This window comes from Lepisosteus platostomus, chromosome 10 (assembly GCF_059453375.1).
Source record: "Lepisosteus platostomus isolate fLepPlt1 chromosome 10, fLepPlt1.hap1, whole genome shotgun sequence".
Taxonomy (NCBI): domain Eukaryota; kingdom Metazoa; phylum Chordata; class Actinopteri; order Semionotiformes; family Lepisosteidae; genus Lepisosteus; species Lepisosteus platostomus.
In genome coordinates, this window is record NC_142620.1 from 25,821,513 (window position 1) to 25,836,887 (window position 15,375).

The 15,375-nt window shown below is 35.3% G+C and overlaps 1 protein-coding gene across 11 annotated transcripts in view; it reads left to right on the forward strand.

Annotated features, from left to right (window-relative positions):
* Positions 1 to 15,375, forward strand: part of LOC148653629 (gephyrin) — a 502,682-nt gene that overhangs the window by 471,335 nt on the left and 15,972 nt on the right. For all 11 annotated transcript variants that reach the window (XM_088648883.1, XM_088648886.1, XM_088648885.1 and 8 more), the window contains 4 exons: positions 734 to 792; positions 8,329 to 8,482; positions 9,970 to 10,091; positions 14,258 to 14,345. In XM_088648883.1, the coding sequence (XP_088505009.1) occupies positions 734 to 792; positions 8,329 to 8,482; positions 9,970 to 10,091; positions 14,258 to 14,345 (423 nt within the window). The remainder of the gene's footprint in view (positions 1 to 733; positions 793 to 8,328; positions 8,483 to 9,969; positions 10,092 to 14,257; positions 14,346 to 15,375) is intronic.

Genomic DNA, 15,375 nt, shown 5'->3' on the forward strand with positions numbered 1-15,375 from the left:
CCGTGAGTCTTGTAATTCTCATTGTCATTTGATATTCTTTCAAATACTCTGTATTTGTCTGTCAGGGTGTGGTCTGTATCTCCTGAAATAAATGTATTCTGAGAGAAATCTATCTTTTTTTGTCATTACAAACTCGCTGTTCCCAGCCTGCAACGCGGCGCATACTAATTGTCTGGGTGTTCTTCTGCCAAGACACCAGGCGAGGGTGCAACACAGAGAAATACTACATTAAATTTAGGACTTTACCTTGGAAAAAAGTGAAGTTCACCACCTGAAATATTATCACCAGCATGCCTCTTAAACATATTCTTGTCACCTTGTCCACTCATATTTACAGCAATGTAGAAAATTTAGTGAAAATAGCACGAAAATTGAAGAGCACATCCCAATTAGCACTCCCAATACAAAGCACGTGGGACCGCTGAGCATCATGTGTATTCTCATGTGTCAACATGTGTATTATCATGTGTACGCGGATCGCCACGTTCAGTTATGTTATTCCAACATGCGAAACGTAAACATGTCGGGGATGAAACTGCGTATAGGCCAACACGAGTTTCACATTATACAGACATCTGTCCCCTTTTTACCAATCGTGTATGAGCCAATTTGCATTTTGGAAACTCGCGTAATAGCAGAAATCAATGTACATTATTTCTACATTTGAGATACTGTAATTGAGCTTTTCCAGTAGTAGTCACTACTTTGCCTAATGTGATCTGTTTTATTGCAGGGTACAGAAGAATTGGAGGTTCGGATTTTGGTACAGGCCCGACCAGGGCAGGACATAAGGTACAGTAAGTCTTTCATTTTCCTGTTATGCAGCTTGCAATATTGTCGTGAGTGTTAATACAATTTTACTTCCATTAATAATAATAATTGATCATTTTATTATTGATTACATTTTATTAATTAAATTTATTTTATTAGTGGTTATTAATGACACCCATAGAAGGCTCCACAGCCGAAACATTGTGTTTCTTTTTTTCTCTCCTCAGCATGGAATAAACCTTTACTTGTTATATTTTATTATTAGATATTTTAAGTCTTCATCTCTGTTTTTACTTGAAACGCTGAAAGCTGAGAAAAAATCTGCAAGCCTAATTTTTGCCAGTTAAAATTGGCAAATTTTGCCAAAGTTAAAGTTTCTTTAACTTGCTTTAAGATAGCCATAATAATATTTCTAGCAATAAAATATCACATGTAAAGTAGAAAGCTGGCTCATATTATTGAGTGTAAACCCACCCAAACTAACCAAATCTCCTCTCTCACAGAGCATCACTCTGGCCTACTGCATAAATAGTGCTTGAACTACAAGGGATGACGCAGACATATGGTCTCTCATATTACATCTATAGGAGATCAATGTTGAACAGAAAGTGGGGACAGTACCCCAAGACTGGCAGACTGAGGTGCTTCTCCTCATTTTTAACAAGGGGGACCAGAGTGTGTGTTCCAACTAGAGAGGGATCACACTCCTCAGTCGTCCAAGGACTGAGGGCCAGGGTTCCGGAAAGGAGACTCAACCAATAGTCAAGCCTCAGATACTGGAGGAACAATGCAGATTCTGTCTTGGCCGTGGAAAAGTAGCACAAGGATATTTAAGAGAACTGGGGAGTTTGCCATCCCCTGTGTATACGCTATGTGGACTTAGAGAAATTTTATAACCATGTACACCAGGGTATCTATTAGGAGGTGCTGCAGGAGTATAGGCTGCTGGGCCTGCAGCTGCTCGCTATCTGGTCCATGTTGCTGTGTCCACATTCTCAGCACAATCAATGTGGGTATTGGACTTTGCCAAGGGTGTGTCTTATCTTCTCTCCTCTTTGAAATTTTCATGGATGAGATATCAAGGTACAGTTGAGTGTAACTGGACAGACAAACTGGAGTGTATCCAATTTGGGGACCTGGGGGCCACATGTCTGGTGTTTGCAGATGATGTCGTCCTCTTTGTTTCTTCTGACTGTGATCTCCACAACCTGCTGTTAGGTTTGGCTTTCCTAATTTGGCAAAAAAAAAATCCAAAGTTGGAAGAACAACAAATGTAAAATCCTTGCACATAGGCAGAAATTACCATGAGTGCTCCAGCAGTGATCCTCACAAGTTTTTCTAAAGCAGGAGTTCCTAATTCCCAGATTTGGCACCCCATAAACCTGCTGTTTTTTTCTTCCAGGTCAGCTCAGTTCTATACTAGTACCCTTAGCACTTCCATTGTTTTCCAGTTCCAGAAAAATCTTTAAATGGTTTTCTTTCAATCATGCCATTATAATCATGGTGTAATTTTGCATTGTTTTCTTGTTAGATCAACATTCCTAGATGTCAGGATTTCAGATATGGATAAAATTATAGCTTAAGGAATTTAATTTATTGACTTTTAAACTTCTTCAAACTTTGTTCCCTGTTTGTTTCACAAAAATATATGAAGTTATGTTACTAATTTGTAAGATATATTAAGCATGAGTATTTTTAAAAGGTTTGTTCATATCTTTTAAATTGTATCTTTTGTGTGATAGTTACAAAAAATTAAAATGCATACTCTTCAAATTTATAAACGTATACAGTACATTTCAGATTTCCCTCTCTGGAAATAAGGACATCAAATTCAACAGAAGGTTCCCCTGCACCTGAGTTAGAAAGTGCTGCCGTAGACACTAGATGTTAGGGAAAAATCCAATAGCATCTTCTGAGTAGTTATTGTGCCACAGTTATATTGCCACAAAATGCAGTAGGTTACCTACTTTGTAACAACAGCAGTATATGAGACTGAAAAACAAGAAATGCAACAATGGATAAGGCATGTTGCTGATACTTGCATATTTACCATATACTGTACAGTTATGTGAAAAAGAAAGTACACCCTCTTTCAATTCTATGGTTTTATACCGTATATCAGGACATAAAAAAATATCTGGTCCTTACCAGGTCCTTAAATTAGGTAAATCTAACCTCATGTGACAAACAACACATAACAGATTCCACTATGTAATTATTTATTTAACAAAAAATAAGCCAACAGGCAGAAGCCATGTGTGAAAAACTAAGTACACCCCATGTTTAAGTAGCTTGTAGAACTTTTTTTGGGCAACAATAACTATTTCAGCTATTACTACTATTTATCAGTAATCATTTTCCGTATGAGTTTATCAGTCTCTCACATCGTTTTGGAGGAATTTTGGCCCATTCTTCTTTACATCATTGCTTCAGTTCATTGATGTTTGAGAGCATTCGTTTATGCACAGCTCTCTTAAGATCCCGTCACAGCATCTCAACGGGGTTGAGGTCTGGACTTTGACATTCCAACACCTTGATTCTTTTCTTTTTCAACCATTCAGTTATAGATTTGCTGGTGTCATTGGGATCATTGTCCTTTTGCATGACCCAATTTCGGCCAAGCTTTAGCTGTCGGACAGATGGGCTCACATTTGTCTCTAGAATACTTTGGTATAAAGAGTTCATGGTCGACTCGATGACTGCAAGGTGCCCAGGTCCTGTGGCTGCAAAACAAGCCCAAATCATCACCCCTCCACCACCATGCATGACGGTTGATAAGAGGTGTTTGTGGTGATTGGCAACTCCCATGTTCTCCATTTGAAAATAATCCTTCTCACTGTAGAATGATGGATTTTAAATTGTTTGGAAAGAGCCTTATAACCCTTCCCAGATTGATGAGCAGCAAGAATTGCATCATTGCTGATGTCTTTTCTCCTTGGCATGGTGTTAACACACACCTGAATGCACCAGACCACCAAACTGCCAAAAGTTCTGTTTTTATAGAGGTGGTCACTCTTCCTGATGATCAACTAATCAACTGCATTTGATTAGCAGAACGTGGCTGCTACAGATGCAGCCATTCAAAATGCGCGGGCGATACCGCATTATTTTCCGGTACGCTGTACGCAGTCTACCGCAAGCTACCGGTAAATACCGCGAGTTACCGGTAAATACCGCTAGTTACCGTAAATTCTCCTATAATACAACAAGCAAAATAATAGTATCCGGAATTTCCGCAAGGTGCAGCTAATAAAGCTCAACCTCTCATGTTTGAGCTGTGGCCATCAGTTTTTAACGAAGATATTACTAATAGTATTAATAATGAATGACCTTGGACAAGCTGTAAGTGTAAACTCAAAGTATTGCCCTGGTCAACATTCTTTTTTTCATTGACCGTCTTTGTAAAAGTAACACCACAGCATTTCGCAATCACGCATTTGTCTCCAATCATGCAAAGTACAGTAATTTTTGAGAATCGATTCACCATGCCTTTCACATGCTCATAAAAGAGATTGATTTAGGAACATAAACATATTACCGTATGAAAACTGTACTGTATACAGTATGTATATGTATATTTAATGTCTTAACTGTGCCCGTTTAAGTATTGAATATTCATATCTAATTTTACCACTGAAGGGAAATCTTAGTAGCTGAGCATAAAAAGAATAGGAGCATACTGCAACGCGTGTGAAGGCCATAAACGATATTAATTTTGGAACATAAACATACAGTATATGGCTGGTCTCGGTACTTTAAAGAAAACATACACAAAACATGGTTTCATTATGACCAGAATTGGTCTTGAGATATTTTTTACTTGATTTACAGTATTTGAGAGGTATGTCTTAACACCGATACTACAGTGCGTAAATACTGCTCACGTATATGTTTCTAGGTTTATATTATGCATTTCATACGGTCAAATTACTTTTGAGCAACTAATAAGAAGCGCGAAACGGTATGCGTTTTAGTTTAGTTTTGTGCTGGGACTCTGCTTTTAACAATGTCGCCGTGGATTGATTAGAGATATCAAGTACATACAAGTCATTTTTTAAATGTTGTAGTTCGTCTTGTAAAAATGTTACGAGTACATCATCTATCAACAATTACACAGGTTCTGTTTCCATATTGCGGATTTTGGTTACGTAATATTATTTTCTAGATTTCACGTTGTGAATATATGATTTGGGCAAACAGAGCCGCAAAGAAGTACATTATGGGTTGTTGTTTTGTTTTTTTTGCAGTTTTATCTAGAACAAGCGATGCTTAAACCTTTGTCTGATTCTTGTGAAACTATCCACACGACAGTTACAGTACCTAGGAGTTGACTTCAGTGATGTCACTGATGGGATGTTTCTAAAAATCCATCCTCTGTAAAACGTCTTCTCTAGTTGTCCTGCATATGTATTCGCTAATGAAGCTGTGTGTTCTGAGCCTGGATCTCTACATTTCTGTATGAACCAGCTTAGAGGGCTAAAGACAGCTTGTGTTTAAATTGAGTGTAAGGTAATTTATGCTTCTAAAGTCATGGTCAGCATTTATTATTGTACTGTGCTGTAAACTTGTTCTGTGCCTAGTCACATTATTTTATAGCGTTTTTATAGCGTTGTGAAATCTGGTGGCGCTGTGTGTTAGTTTCCTGACTCCCATGTCACATGGTCTGTGATTGAATCCCATGGAACTATGACTTTATTTTTTAACAAACATTTCTTTGAAAAAATGAAACGTTTCCCTTGGTCAGAGATTAAATAAAACCTCACTCGCACCAAACAAATTTATATTTCTAAATATCACAACATGATCGAATTTAAGTCTTTTTAATAACAATGAATAGTCACCTATGCGTTACAAAATAAACATTTATATTGATTTGAATCGCGTTTTGATTTAAATCGTAAACGCGTGTTTAAATATATGTGTTTAAAGGCGATATACTGTATAAAAGCGCTGATTCTTATGGAGTGTGTTCCGCCGGGGATTCAAAAAAATTTTTTTTTGAATCGCGTATCTAAGGAAAATTGCAGTATAACTTTGTTCATGCACAAACAGTGGCATGTTACATTATAATTTGGGTGTCTCCTCTTGCCAGAAAGCTCTAAATTGCAACGTAAATTGCAAAAATGCATTTGGAATCTGTCCAAGCCCTCCTACGAAAATTATTTAAACTGCGACACTGATCATTCATCTCTAAATAAACTTTATTTTATATAGCGTTTTAAGCGAATAGGTAATTAGATTGCTCATAAACCTAATCGCTTTTTCTACATAAACACAGCGTGATTGCTCTCTGAAAATGCTTTTCCTTTATATTTAGGCTCAGAATTCAACTATAGATCGTATTATTATAAACTTTCTTGGAAAAATGTTTTTTATGTAAACCATGTTTGCTATTAATTCATTTAGGGCTAAAATACGTTCATTGTCTTCCAATCGAGTCGAGTTGACATTGGAAGCTTGCCACTCCCGGACTGTTAAACCAACGCATTAGCATGTTAAAGCGATTCTATTGAGGAGCCCAGCTACCACTTAACACTGTACTTCCTACTTTGAAAATACCTGTGAAACCGGTTTAATTCGTCACAGCCAGCACTCCGGCAGAGAGGGGGTTGTACTCGTAAAGTAGAAGCAGGCGAGATTTCCAGCGAAAGACACCCCCCCCCTCAAAAACCCAGTAAGCAGTAATGCTTTAAGTTGAAAATCGAGGTGGATTTTGAGGATGATAAAGAGGATAAACTGGGATGGGAGGAGGGTTTGGTTTTGCATAAGGGGCGGGATTATGATAATTGGAGGAATTTGCGAGAGTAAAATGGTTTGATTATTTGATTTTGTATTGTGGTTGTTATCTATGTTTTTGGTTGGTATTATGTTTATATGGTTGTTTTTGTTGGTTGGTTGTTATTATGGTTATTAATAACACGATCTATAGTTGAAATCTGAGCCTAAATAAAAAGAAAAAAGTGATTAGGTTTATGAGCAATCTAATTACTTATTCGTTTAAAACGCTATATAAAATAAAGTTTATTATTAATTTGCTAGACAGAGCGGTGAACATTATTATGCATAAGACAAAGATAACGAAATCTGTGTACGCTGTAAGGTTTTTACTTCTTAAACTTTTAAAATACACGTTTCGAACAGAAAGAAATCCTCTTCCTGGTACAGTACTGTATGTATAGCAAACCAGCACGTCTTTTTTCTCCAATCAGAGGGGTGTCAGATGATGTCAGCCAATCACCATTCTGAAGCCCTACCATAATCTCTGGTATGGGGAGACCCCAGAATTCTGTCCCATAGTTTAGAGAGATGATAGATACTTTTATTGATCCCGTGAGGGAAATAAAGTAAATCATTTTCATTTTAGGAAATTATTAAACGCTTGGTTAAAAGCAAAGGAGATTGTCTGTTATAGTGGACATAAAAACAAGAGTTCGCTGGCATTATATCGTAGAAGACACAGACCAGGAGAATGCCCGCAGCGTAAAAGAAAATGCCTGATGAACTAGGGATTGGACAGTTTCCAAGTGCTTGTACAATCGATGGAAATGTTCAAATAAATGTGCAAAAGAAATAAACAAAATAATCATTTATTTCTTTATCATATTGGCTAGCTAATGTCCTCTTTGCTAGTTAGTGGCTGTGTTTCTGCGTTGGGTAGCAACGGGTGACTGTTCTCAGGCGGAAGATGTAAACAGCTTAATTTTCGTGTTAAATAATTTTTAAAAATTAAAATTCATTCTATACAGCAATCACATATTTGGGTACCATTTCTTAAAATGTTTAGGGAGAAATGGAAGACTGGTGTGTATTTTTTCTTTAAACTATCAAGACCAGCCATACACAGTACAGTTTATGTACATACAGTATTGTTTATGTTCCTAAATTAATATCGTTTATGACCTTCAGATGCGTTATGCTCCTCTTCTTTTTATGCTCAGCTACTAAAATTTCCCTTTAGTGGTAAAATTCCATATAAATATTCAAAACTAAGCGGATTAAAATGTGCACAGTAAAGACATTAAATGATTAAATCTTTTCACTACTAACCAATGCACCAAGAGTGCCCCTGTCGGTCATTTTGGCCAGCCAATCACTTGGCCCTGCGGGTACCCTGCGGGTAGGTTACTGTACCGCAGGTTTTTACCGCGCATTTTGAATGGCTGCATCTGTAATTATCTTCCTTAATTCCTATGGAAGCAATAAGGGTATACTTATTTTTTCCCACATGGTTTCTGCATTTTGGCTTACGTGTTAAATAAATAATGACATAGTGAAATCTGTTATGTGTTGTCTGTTATCTGAGGCTAGATTTGTCTAATTATAGAAGTTAGTGTGGACCACATGATTGTTATTTATGTCCTGATATGTAAAACAATTGAATTGAAAGAGAGTGTACTTTCTTTTTCAGATGACTGTACTTTTGAATACATAATGTAAAAATTACATCTGACAGCTTGGAATCTGCTTTGCTTAATAAGCTCCACAAGCCTGGGAGCATATTTGTACACTAAAATGTAGTCTGGCTTGTTCACCCTGTAATTTTCTTATCTTTTCTAGACCCATAGGCCATGACATTAAAAGAGGAGAATGTGTGCTGGCAAAGGGCACCCACATGGGGCCTTCAGAAATTGGTCTCCTAGCAACTGTGGGAGTCACAGAAGTGGAAGTTCAGAAATTTCCAGTGGTTGCAGTGATGTCAACAGGGAATGAGGTAAAATAGAAACACTGAAAGCTTGCTTCTTATTTTTTCTTCGTTATAGCTTTTTTTTACAGTCTGTTCTGGATGACTCTGTTGTCTGTCAGGACAACAGTATTTTTTTGCTTGCAGCACTACATTCAAAAACACTGCTGTTATAGTGTTTTTAATGTCTTAACCATTGTCTATACCAAAGTGTAATGTACCATGAACTAGATTTTACCATGAACTACTTTATGTGGGGTCAAAAACATAATCCAACAGAAATCTGAAAAAGATCAAAATGCTTTGGCAAGTAAAAATCAAAATAGCTGTACAGGAAAGATTAACAAAATCATCATTATAAATAACTTAATTATACAGATGGGCAATACGTTTACAAAAGCAAAGCTGTTCTTTCCTAGACCTGAATTATTTTCTCTTCAGTGAGTAAAAATAACAAAAACGTTTTTATTTATAAACGTGTTCAAAATTTGTACAGTATATAATTACAGCGTCCTACCGGGAACAGATTAACAGATTTTCAAAAATGCTGAATAGTAATAATATTTTTGCACATTATTTTAAAACATTGTTTTAAATTTCATTACTGTATAGAAATGGTATAAATAAAGCATGGAGTACTTAAAAATAAGCTGTATTGCAGTACTTTAAGCACTGTGCTGTGGTGCAGACATTACTTTAGCTTGTTTAGCGCAAAGTAGAATACATAACATTACAGTACATGTTAAATTTGAAGTAAAATGTTGTTTGTAAATATAATAATTTACTTTATGTTAAATATAATGTGCTTTATATTAAAAGTAAATTTACTGTACATGTCTGGAACCATAATTATTGCTGCAATTGATTCAGCGTATCACCAGAATTCCTAAAGAAAAAGCTAGATTGGGTCAGGGAAAATGTGTTTTTACATTGTTCAGGTTGTTATATGGTTTCTATAAATTGCTTGCTAACACAATCAAACACAGCGTTTGTACACGTTTCTCTCATTTAGTGCTTCACAAGATTAATGTGACTATATTGCTTCTTTTAACAGATCAGCCTTGACAATTAAGGAAAACACAGAAAAAAAATATTATTGGTCAGTAAATAATCAATGATCCACTCTATTAGGTAATTTAAGGGTTAGGGTTAGGGTTAGGGTTAGGGTTAGGGTTGTCTCCAGCACCTATAAACATTGCTTAACAGCAGAAAAATACGTCTTTACCACTGCTATTCAATGTTTCAGATGACCATTAAAATAATTTTTACTCACAAAACAAAGTGCATACCCAAGTGATTCTGGCTTGAGTTAAAAATTCTGCTTTTTATTTTGTTCCATTTTTAAACTTGTCATTGATACAAAAAGATTACTTGAATAACATATCTTAATGCCTTAACGTTCACTGTCACACACTCTTCACTCGGCACTATGTGACAACAGTTTTTCCCTCAGTTACATTTTATGCCTATAAAACACAGCTGGAGCAGTAAACTTGGCCTTTACACCTGTGTTCTAGCTGTTGAATCCAGAAGATGACCTGCACCCTGGGAAGATACGAGACAGCAACAGGTCCACACTCTTGGCTACCATACAGGAACATGGCTACCCCACCATCAACCTGGGAATCGTTGGGGACAAGTAGGTTGTTTTCATGCATGGCCAAGTGTGTATGAGCAGACCTGAATAAAACAAAAGATGTAGTAATGATGTAGTCAGTAGTCACTGACCCTTAAGGTCAAAAGCAAAAATAAAAAGGACAGGTTTTGAGACAATAAAAACAGTTCAGCTATAAAGGCAAAGCTACTACAGTGGACTTCAGAAGTAAAACTAAGCTTGACTGAATCTGTCTTTTAAAGAGGCTAGAGGTGCCAGCCTACAATCGCAAAGTCAAACCTACTAGTCAGGACTCCTTATGAAATGATTAAGATTGTGTGGCTTTTTAGCTGCTTCCTGTTACTCATTTACCCGTTTCTTACCCAAGGACAGCTACCAGTGCAAAGAAACTGTACTTTGGTTATTCATAAGAGTAATACTCTTTTTCAGAACTAATACAGAAAACAAAGGAGGAATCGTATAAAATGTATTTGTTTTACATATTTAGTATCAAATATAACATCCTCTCACAAAAACTTTTTGGATTTCATTAAGAAAAATACTTTTACTGTCTGCAGGAACAGTTCTCGCAAAGCAAACACTCACAGAATGAAAATAATTATCTGTTATTTTTGGAGTTATGCTATGGTCTATGCAGCTCACTTGTTACCGTATGTTAACGTGGGTCACATATGCTGTGTTGCTTAGGTGTTAGTGCAGAATTACAATCGCATGCCTGACTGGAGTTGCACATCTGCTCCTTCTAGCTGCAAAGCTCTTTAGGATTTTATGGGATAAAAGTAGTATAAAATGCGTAGTATCATTACACTTTTATTCAGACCTCACCAAGACACTGTATTCTTTCTAATACACTTGCCTGTGCTCATAAATAACGACACAAATGTTCTACATTATCACCGTATGGGAAATAATGGTCCTTTGGTCACTCCTCTGTCTGCATGGGGGTTCATTATATGACCTATGGTCTTTTGCCAAACAGAGTAAACCAAATTATTCTAACTTTAAATACTTAACACTTTATTTAGCACACGTTGCAAGACAACACTTAGTTATACATGTACTTTCTTTTAGAAGTTGAGCAGAACTTCAGAAAAAAATCATGGCAGATTTCTGGAGAGACTACTTTATGAGATGATGAAGTCAATACTTTGTCAGTAGAGAAAGAAGTCTCTACAAATTAGATTACATCAATTAAATTGTTCCAAGTGGTTTATCAAGCACAACAAGTGGAATTTAATCCAGAATTCCCTAACGGTGTCATATTGTTGCAGTCTAATCCCAATTTCTCACCTATCATACATTGTGTTATGGTATTGATACTGTTACAAATAGGGCTTACCACATAGAGAAATATCAGAACTAATCAAGCAGAATAAACAGTAATTAAAATACAAAAATCATAACCCCCCAACTTGTAAAGATTTTGCCAAGTAGTAGAATAGTTGGAGGCACCTGAGTTCATTGTTCTCTGGCAAAGCTTTGGTGAAAAGAGTAATAATTCAGTTAAACAAATTTTTATTAAAAATGATCATAACAAATTAAACAACACACAACATAAATCTAGAACACACAAGTTACACACAAAGCATCTAAGAGGCCTACATCCTGACCACCCAGAAAAATCCCAGAATGCTACCAAGCATTCATACTCTTATATAATGCCCACAAAGGGCAAAATAAGAGATAAAACTACCCTCTAAACCAAACGTAATATGACCTATAGTTAAATCTCTCTGTAAATCCGAATGTTACAAAATGAATGAGAATCTATCTCCTCATTCTAAAAATATATCCACTAACCAGAAGAGACTGTTTTTAACCTTGGAGTTCTTTACAATGGAAAGTTCCTAACAAGGGCAAGTTCTTAAAAATGTTCTAATACTTATCTCGAATCTGATCTTCATGGATGATCAGGACAAGGAGCTCTCGCCTTTTGTATTGTAACAATAAAATATTGCTACTACATACAAATCACATCATTGAAAGCTGACATTAAAATGCCCTTTTAATGTGAAGCAAATACAGTTGTAGCCTTGTTAACAGAAATTCAAAAGAAAGGCATAAAATATGTCTCTTATTTATTTCCCAGCATGGCAGTAAACTCTAATTGTCACTTTCCAACTCACAAAACGTCTTTGTTAATGGTACAATTACATAATTGTAAACAGGCTTTTTAAAATTATTTTTAAAACCCATCTAAAGATGACAATTTTCTCAGTGCACTGCTCCCCAATCTCTTTAAATACCCCAATCTATTTGCAGCTTTTGTGTAACTTTGTATCCAGTGTCCTGGGACACAGAGCTGACATTTAGAAATGTATTTAGGTTTGCATGCATGGAAAGATCTAGTGAGTGTAAATATTTTTTCAACCCTAATATCAGACTGGTGCTGGGCAAAGACAGGATTAGCAGGTATCCTAGAGCTGATCATTAGTGAAAATAACGGATTCTGCATCATCCAAGATCAGTTCAACCCTCGTATTCAAAGACTTTTTAAAATCATATCCTAGGAACCACTGCTGCAATTCAGTTGAAACATGGCAGATTTACTCATTTTTATTAGTTAATTAATTAAAGCTAGCTAAAACCTGATTACAAACGTGATGCATGAGTGTATTGGTCTTAATGAGGCTTAGTTGTTAACCTTTATATGGTGTTAGAATCTTGTCTGATCTTAGGTGAAGGGAAAATGCTTCATGTGCTGTACCTGGAGGTACAGTAGATAGCCATCTTTAAGTGAATTCCAAAGTGCCTAGTGGAAATGCTGTATTATTTTTATATTTATTAGATTAGCTTTATTTTGTCTGGATATTATAATTATGCTTTTATTTCTTTTAGTATTAAGCCTACTGAAATCTTTTGCCAAATTTTACAAACTTGTGCCTTATCTTTGGAACTCTCTTGGCAGGCTGAATGAAAGAAGTTTCATTCAGCATCAGTGAAAACCATAATGAATGACTCATTTTTAGACATTCCCTTCCTGTAATTTTCATGCAATGTCCAGAAAGTGTTTCTGTAAAAATTTGGGAATCCCATCAGTACTGAGCCTTCTCATATTTTAGAACAGTTTTTTTTCCATGGCCAGCAATTGCAAGGGATTGCTGGAGTGCAGAATTTTTGAGAGAATTATTTTAGTATATGATAGAAATGCACTACAGATCTCTAACATTTGTTTTCATTTCACATCTGTAATGAAAGGCTTACTTTAAAGCTGCACAAAATTTGGGTGATGGCATCTGTGCGAGCCATGAAAACAAACAATTGGAAATTTGAAAAGGTTTAGTACAGTTCTCAAAACTTCTCACTTTTCAAGTTCAAGAAAACACACATTATCCAAAGGAGTCCTAGAAAATGCACATAGGAAAGCAATACACGCAGAACCAATTTTCTGTTCCCATATTCGTACTAGATTCTGAAATGCTCACATTTTTTACTCTTTATTGTTTTCCTTCCATTTATAATTGAAAATGGATATGTTTTAGGTTTTTTTTGACAGAAAGGTTTTATTTTTTAAATATAGAGAACCTACCCATCTGTTCAGATGAAGTGCGGTGCAACCAGTTTTTGGTAGTTTTCATCTGTGATTTCCTTAGCAGTATCAGTCAATTGGAAAACTCGAACATGAAATAGGGAATGTAAAAAATTCAATGTACAATAGGTGTGAGATAGGATACCCTACTATTTCATATTGAATACATTTTTATAAAGCTATTCTTACACAGATAGCACAGAGCGATTCACAGCACAGAAGATTATATGTCAGGTATGAGGAAGAGAAATTCATTTGGCGTAATCCCTGATTGTCGTGATGGCCCTGGTACCACAACTTTTTACTGTAAATAGAAGTGCAGTTTCCAGTTTGACGTCTTTAAACCCTTAACAAGGTATCAAATGGCTTTATGAATGCAATGTAGAGAACAATAGCAATCTACCAAAAATGTTGTATCTTTTATGGCCATTGACAAACAAGAGGCTTTGCAACTACATTTTTTAGATGTATATTTTCTGTCCCCAATTAATGTTGATTTAGAAAAGAGAAGAACACTTCGAAAGTTTTAGTTTTTATTTTGGATGTAGAAAGAGCAAATTAATTGAAGTAAATTAAAACCCAAATATTTTGGATGAGGTAATTGTTTTATCTAATTTATTCATCAGGTTTTCATCAGCATTTTGTTTCTCTTCTCTTTCAGTCCTGACGACCTGCTTAATGCCCTCAATGAAGGGATCAGCCGCGCAGATGTCATCATCACTTCAGGAGGGGTTTCCATGGGAGAGAAGGTACTGTAGGAGGGCAGAAAAAGAGATTAAAACATTTAAATTTCACATTTTCAAAGCTCTAAATTAAACTATAACAAAATGAGAAAAATTACTTAGATCAGGATATATTTTAGGATATATATTTATAGGATATAGGATATATTTTAGGATTTCAGGATATACTTTTTATTCAAAATAGTCATATACGAATTAACTTTCCTTATTATATTCCTAAATTATTCATTATAACATTATTCCTAAATATGGTGTCAAGTGACAAAAGTTAGTGATGTGTTTTTGAACACCAATTGCAAGAACACATCATATAGAATTCGGAAAAAATAGAACATTTGTGGTCTTGTGTGTATTTCCACATGTAATATTTTTTTTCCTTGTCCAAGCCAGATGGACAAAAGCACAAAAGGTGATGATGATAATAATAATAATAATAATAATAATAATAATAATAATAATAATAACAACAATAATAATAGTATTATTATTATTATTATTATTATTATTATTATTATTATTATTATTACTGGTAAAATGTGAACCATAGTGACAAATGTAATTTACTTTCATGCACAACTGTACATTTCCAGATTTAAATTAATTTCTGCATGAATTTTACATACCACAGAAAAGGTGTGCAAACATCCCAAGAATGGGGAATATTGTAACTCAAAGTGGCTGTAGCAAAGCATCTCAAAATGATAACAGTTTTTTTTAGCTCAGTGGTTCACACACTTCATCCATTTCCTCAAAGGAGTCTGCGACCAATGACTGACTTTTGCACTTTGAAATTTATTTTAAGTAAATATGTCCAATTGCTTGTGATCATTTTAGATCAAAGTATGTTTTTGTTTTAATATTACTCATGGAATTACCCATAAATTAAACATATATTAATTTAGACTTATCATTCATTATCATTAATTACAGTCAAAAATAAGTTTTCTTTTGCTGTTCCAATGCTTTTGGAAGACTGTATATACAATGTTATGTTTATTTTGTGTACTAAGCTATTTAAAATAATTATTTTCAGTAG